The following is a 7333-nucleotide window of genomic DNA, read 5'->3' on the forward strand; positions in this document are numbered from 1 at the left end:
TACTATTATTTCTGTTGGGGTATCACAAAGGCTAGAGGGAATGTTTTTAATCTATCAACCATAACCAGAGATTCTAATAGCTCTTATTTTTTAAAATTTCTTACAGGTATCATCTGAACCTGTCCCATGGGACTTTTATATCAACTTCAAGTTAAAGGAACGTTTAAAGGAGGAATATGATCATTTGTGCAGCTGTTACCAATACCAAGATGGTTGTATTGTTTGGCACCAATATATAAACTGCTTCACGCTTCAGGTTTGAATAATATGAAGGCATATCATTTAAAGTCCTTAAGTAGAGATTTGTGCTCCATTTGGCAAAGGAAGTTAGTGCAAAATTCCTGTTAATCTTCTAGAAATAGACCAATTAAACTATAAACTAAAAACATTGATCATTTTCCTTTCCCAAGTTGTTTTGATCAAAAACTTTTAACTTATTATGTCAATTGTCTTTTCTTTTTTTTTAAAGATTTATTTATTTACATAATCTCTACACACGATATGGGGCTCAAACTCATGACCCTGAGACCAAGAGTCACACACTCTACTGACTGAGCCAGCTGGGCACCCCTATTATGTCAATTTCAAACATAGACAAAAACCAGAATTATCCAATGACCTGCTCATTTAACTATGATCATTATCAGCTCATGGCCACTCTTATTTTAAATTCCTGGTGTGATAATTCCAATATTCTTTCTATGTTTGGTTTTGATACTTGCTCTATGTCTTCCAAATTATGTTTTTTGCCTTTTAGTGTGTCGTATAATTTTTCTTTACTTTTTTATTTTTTTAAGATTTGTCTATTTCAGAGAGAGCACACCAAGGAGAGGGAGGAGCAGAGGGGGAGGAAGTAGAACAGACTCCATGCTGAGCACAGAGTCCAACTCAGGGCTTGATCCTAAGACCCTGAGATCATGACCCCAGCCAAAGCCAAGAGTTGGTCGCTCAACTGACTGAGCTACCCAAGAACCCCTGGAATGTTCTTAAGAAAGTTTTGTTGGGATCCCTGGGTGGCGCAGCGGTTTAGCGCCTGCCTTTGGCCCAGGGCACGATCCTGGAGACCCGGGATCGAATCCCACGTCAGGCTCCCGGTGCATGGAGCCTGCTTCTCCCTCTGCCTATGTCTCTGCCTCTCTCTCTCTCTCTCTCTCTCTGTGTGACTATCATAAATAAATGAAAAAAAAAATTAAAAAAAAAAAAAGTTTTGTTGAGGGAGGTGGGTGGGGGATGGGGTAACTGGGTGACAGGCACTAAGGAGGGCACTTGATGAGATGAGTGCTAGGTGTTACACTATATATTGGCAAATTGAATTTAAATATTTTTTTTAGAAAAGGTTTGTTGCATATTTTGATGGTAATATAAAATCTCTAAAATGAAAAAAAAAATCTCTAAAATGGTTGGAATGAGGGTATTTTGAAACTGCCATTTATAGAGCACCTATTATGGGCCTAGCTAATCCTTGAAGTTCTTCATCCATTATTTCATTAAATCCTTATAGTCTTATAGGAGAGCAATGTTGTTAGAAATGGGACAAAGACCCAACCTATGAAAGAGCCCACATCCTGGTAGAGAACAACGAGGAGTACAAAGCAGCAGATGGCAAGGTACTGAGTGTAAGTACAGTCACCCCAACTTAAGAAATAGTGAATTTTCTGTCCTTTTGTTTCCAGGATCTTCTTCAACACGGTGAACTTATTACCCATGAAATAATAGTGTTGGTTATTTATAACCTTTTGACAATAGTGGAGAAATTACACAGAGCAGAAATAGTCCATGGTGACTTGAGTCCAAGGAGTCTGATTCTTAGAAACGGGTTGGTCCTTTTCATTCTCTTATAATTCTGTCAACTTTCTCTTAAAATATGAATAGTTTCCATTTCCTTTTGCCTCTTGTTAAATATCATATTGAGGAACACTGTATGTTAAAGTATTTGCTATATAAAAGTCAGTAATCAAGGGGAATAGTTTAAAAGAATTTTAAAAAATACGTTGAGGAAATAGAAAAAAAACTAACCACTCTGAGTATTGTGATGATTCCTGGCAAGAAGAGATATAAAATATGAATATTTGGAGGAATGTGAAGTAGAATGTGTAGTCTTTCTTTGAGTGGGGCTAGTGCAGATTTAGTGAGGTTCTAGCAATATGGAGGCACTACTCAGTTTAAAAACTGAAGTCAGGCCAAATTGAAGTAACTGCTGAGAGAAGTGGCTAAACCAGAGAGCAAATGCACACTATGCCAAGGAAAGTGGCTTAGTGTTCAAATTAAACTCAGTTTAGCTGTCAGATTCAAGGGGTGAACACAGGAGCAGGAAATACATAGTTTTATGATGGCCACAAATGTTATATTTTGTGCTAAGGAAAAATGGGAGCAATTGTAAATTTTAAAGAAAATATATCATTCTGTGCTGTATGTGATGGGATTAGTCAAAACCTATATTTAAAATCATGGCATCTATCACTGATACTAATCAAGGATTTGAGGGAACTGAGGAAAGCAGAGACAAAAGGAAAACAAAAATAATTCATTCTTTTCTCACATAAAGTTATATGTTTGTTTTTATTATTTTTTTAATTTTTTAAAAGATTTATGTATTTATTTATTCATGATAGACACAGAGAGAGAGAGAGAGAGGCAGACATAGGCAGAGGGAGAAGCAGGCTTCATGCAGGGAGCCTGACATGGGACTCGATCTTGGGTCTCCCGGATCACGCCCTGGGCTGAAGTCGGCACTAAACTGCTGAGCCACCTGCGCTGTTCTTTTTTTTTTGTTTTTTGTTTTTCAATTTAAATTCAGTTAGTTAACATTGTATTATTTATTTCAGAGGTGAGGTCAGTGATTCACTGATCTTATATAATACCCAGTGCTCATTACATCACCTGCCCTCCATTATATATCTCTTTGGAGAGTAGCTTTATCATATGGAATAGATAAACCCAAGGAAAATATAATTTTTTTTTATTTATGATAGTCACAGAGAGAGAGAGAGAGAGAGGCAGAGACACAGGCAGAGGGATAGGCAGGTTCCATGCACCGAGAGCCCGACGTGGGACTCGATCCCGGGTCTCCAGGATCGCGCCCTGGGCCAAAGGCAGGCGCCAAACCGCTGCGCCACCCAGGGATCCCGGAAAATATAATTAATAGTGAATTAGTATTACTAGGTTTTCTTTTGTTTGTTTTGGGGAGGTTAGTAAATAACAGTTGGAATTATAACTAAGAGTAAGAGATAATATGGTGTTAGTTTAATAAAAACAGAATAGTGTACAGTATAGGTGGCAGCTTTCTCAAAAACAAGCGTATGTTGTTTCAGTTAAACTCTGAGAAAGAGGAATCTGAATGACACTTGGAAAGCCTAATCTATCGTAGTGAACAGGAAAGGCTATGACTGTAAAAGCTTAAATTTCTTCCATAATTCTCATCAGTGTGTAAATCATTGCTACTGTGTTAATGTGTCTAGGCTTAGACTCTACTTCCAGTACTTATTTTCTATAAAAAATATAATATGATAAATGTTCTGTGGTGGCTATACATAATGGTTTAGATTGTGTCACTAGACTAATCTCAACATTCCCCACTTAGGTGGACACTGCCACTGCTCTTACAGGAGCATTTTCATAGCTGACCACTGGAGGGAGCTGTTGGCATAGCTAAGACACACCTGCAGTCTTTTTTTGTTGTTTTTTCTTTCTTTCTTTTTTTTTTTTTTAAAGAGCGGCTCTGCAGCTTCTTTCATGGCCTATTTTTATTATCTCTTTCTCTTAAACCTGGGCTTAGAATCTACGATCTCTATGATTATAATAAGAACGATCAAGCTTTGAAGATAGTGGACTTTTCCTACAGTGTCGACCTTAGGGCGCAGCTAGATGTTTTTATCCTCAGCGGCTTTCGGACTGTACAAATCCTGGAAGGACAAAAGATCCTGGCCAACTGTTCTTCTCCCTACCAGGTAAGTGTAAAACCAGCATGAGCAAATATGGAGAGGGTTTCTTAATCTCTCTCTCATATGGATAAGCCTCGAAAGCTGGTATTTACTGATAATTGTCTCCCCTGGAATAGATGACCTAGTTTTCAAATATCACCAAGTCAAGCAAAATGTACTACCATTTTTCTGTCACAACATTGAAGACTATACACATACACGTGTGGACACGTGGCTAACTCAGTAACCTAAGTGTCAGGGCCATTTCTGTCACTAATCTGTGTGGTCTTTTATAAGTAATTTTCTGTAATCTTTGCAAAATAAGGATAACAATCTGCTCTGTGTATATCAGATTTGTGAGGATTAAATGAAATAATGTATATAAAAGATATTACAAGTGTAAAGTGCTTTATATGGTAGCATTAGATACAAAATCCCTTCTGACTCATCTCTGGACATTTGGCATTTGCTGATTGAATATGTAGCATGAACTTGAACTGGCCATGTGGACCATGTAGATCACAGGTAGAGTCCATGTACATTCAGTAGGTCTACAAATTTGAATTTGACAGGTCAGATATTTTGTTCTTCAGGATAATTTTGTTCACATCTTTAGGTGATGTGAACCTAATCTTTTAGGTTCTTAAGGGTACTTCTGAGAGTTAGTTTTATTGATCACTTCTTTAGGGAGCTTCTCCTTTTACGTTCTTTTGTTCTTAAGGATACTTCTGAGAGTTAGTTCTATTGATCACTGCTTTAGGGAGCTTCTCCTTTTATGTAAGGGTAGGGAACAGTCTATTAAAATGTATGTTAAAATAAACTTAGATAATCTAATAACTTTCAACTTTCTACATAAATAAATTGCCATGATAGTAACAGAGGTTTATTTTAGCTGATGGTGCTTTTTGTGATTTCAGGTAGATCTGTTTGGTATAGCAGATTTAGCACATTTACTGTTGTTCAAGGAACATCTACAGGTCTTCTGGGATGGGTCCCTCTGGAGACTTAGCCAAAATCTTTCTGAGTAAGTATTGGTGATTCCAGGGTCTTTGCCTGTCCAGATAATTTTCTTTTTCTCTTGAGTGCCCTCTACTTGGGCAGCCTTAGTTTTCTTAGTCCAGATGCCATGATTCCATTGATTTCAATGCTTTTCATCAGAGCATCAATGGAGCAGCTAGTGCAGAACAAAGGAATTGCTAATTAAAAATAAGAATTAAACTACTCAGACTCCAGGACAACATTCTGTACCTAGATGTGTCATAGTGACTGTAACTATAGTATGGAAGCCTCTCATTCTAGAAGTGTTAATAGGACCATTTGGGTTTTTTTTTGTTTTTTTGTTTTAATAGGACCATTTGTACAAATAATTTTATAATCAATTGATAGTAGTCTTCTTTTTAATATTTTATTTATTTATTCATGAGAGAGAGAGAGGCAGAGACACAGGCAGAGGGAGAAGCAGGCTCCATGCAGGGAGCCTGACATGGGACTCGATCCTGGGACTCTAGGACCATGCCCTGGGCCAAAGGCAGGCACTAAACCACTGAGCCACCCAGGGATCCCAATTGATAGTAGTCTTATACCTCTTTTTAATAGCTATTGTTATCAAAGTTAATAAGCATCTCTTGAATAAAATTAAAATTTCAAAATTATATACTAATTTTAGGCTATTTATTTAATGAATGGATAGAACCAAAGCAGAGAACTGAATCTCCTTGGAGAAGTAAATGCTGTCTTAATAAGGCTGCTTGGTCTCAGAACCTTAGAATTCCCTCAAGCCTACTCATAAAACTTATTAAATATCCCATGTGCCACTTTAGCTTATCATAGCTAGAATAAGCTTACCACTCTATCACTTACCAGTATATTCTTTGGCTTGAAGAAAAAAAAACCACTGTTGAGAATTTAACACCCTTTCTCTATTCCCCCTACTTCCAACAAATGAATTATATTTTTTCTTTATTTAATTCAGAGTTTGGCCAGTCTTATTTTTCTCTAAAACATACTTTAAAAATAGGCTTTAGGGACGCCTGGGCGGCTCAGTGGTCAAGCATATGCCTTCGGCTCAGGTCATGATTCCAGAGTCCCGGGATCAAGTTCTGCATCGGGCTCCCTGCATGGAACCTGCTTCTCCCTCTGCCTGTGTTTCTGCCTCTCTCTCTCTCTCTGTATCTCTCATGAATAGATAAATAAAATTTTTTTAAAAAATAAGAAATACGCTTGAAATATAATGTAAGACCTATAGGATAAATTCAGGTATCTCCAGGTGGTTATGGTCCTAGGTGGGTCTAACCCAAACAGAAACAGGTAAGGTCACTGGGGTTCCCTAACAACCCTGCCTTAATAATAGAAGCTTCTCTGGTTAAAAAAAAATTTTTAAAGTTAAACATTGTAGACTTAAGCAGTAGTTACTTCAGTCAAGCTTAGGATCCTTGGAGTATTATGAAGATGATAAAACTCTGGACAGGAGGAAAATAACTGCACTCTAATGACCTAGACATTAGGAAAGTTAGAGGAGGGGAAGAAAATTCGCTTTTCTTCTTTTTGTAGAGCAGTGCTGCATCTTAGCACACAGCGGAAATTTATAGATTCAGATCAGAGATTGTCTCTTTCCATGCATTGTATTAATGGCTTTCCCCACTCCAGAGGTGTCTCTCTCTCTCTTTCTCTTTTTTTTTTTTTTTTTTTTTTTTTTTTGTTGTTGTTGTTCTACCCTGGCTTTGAAAGCACTACTTGAATGAACTTTAACCTTAGAGTTCTAGGTATTACCTTAAATCATTTAGTGCATAAATGTATCTCCAATTTAAATACAGAATTCTTTTTTATGTTTAATTTTGATGGAAATGGTTTTATATATTTTTAGGCTAAAAGATGGTGAATTGTGGAATAAACTCTTTGTGCGGATTCTGAATGCCAGTGATGAGTCCACAGTGTCTGTTCTGAGGGAACTTGGAACAGCAATGAGTGGGGTGTTTGACACCACATTCCAAAATCACCTGAACAAAGCCTTATGGAAGGTAGGGAAGTTAATCAGTCCTGGGGCTTTGCTCTTCCAGCAGGAAGGGCAAACAGATCTCTCACAGATTCCTACCTAAAACTGATGGTTGTATTGTGGAGCACTGGACCTGTGTATGCTATAATTTAATTCAGGACATGTTTAGATACAGTACCAATACATTTCTACTTTTTACTAAAGGAATATTTCTAGGTAACTGGCATTTTCTACATAGCACTGTGCCTTATCTAACTAACAAGAACTGTTTTATTCTCAGTGGACTCTATATGAATGGGTACCTTGTTGTCTTTTAATACATTTATCTCCACTTTTTCCTGTACATTTTTCTTTTGTAATTTTGGACATGTACCCTTATGATCATTATGTATTTTTAAGTAATAAAATAGTATTTGTTAAA

At 37.1% G+C, this 7333-nt stretch overlaps 1 protein-coding gene across 2 annotated transcripts in view; it reads left to right on the top strand.

The window, feature by feature from the left end:
• The window catches only part of BUB1B (BUB1 mitotic checkpoint serine/threonine kinase B), a 47903-nt gene extending 40570 nt beyond the window's left edge, over positions 1-7333 (top strand). For both annotated transcript variants that reach the window (XM_025473222.3, XM_049104366.1), the window contains exons 19-23: positions 107-256; positions 1674-1816; positions 3776-3947; positions 4838-4944; positions 6784-7333. In XM_025473222.3, the coding sequence (XP_025329007.1) occupies positions 107-256; positions 1674-1816; positions 3776-3947; positions 4838-4944; positions 6784-7015 (804 nt within the window). In that variant the 3' untranslated portion in view covers positions 7016-7333. The remainder of the gene's footprint in view (positions 1-106; positions 257-1673; positions 1817-3775; positions 3948-4837; positions 4945-6783) is intronic.

Source organism: Canis lupus, chromosome 30 (assembly GCF_003254725.2).
Source record: "Canis lupus dingo isolate Sandy chromosome 30, ASM325472v2, whole genome shotgun sequence".
Taxonomy (NCBI): domain Eukaryota; kingdom Metazoa; phylum Chordata; class Mammalia; order Carnivora; family Canidae; genus Canis; species Canis lupus.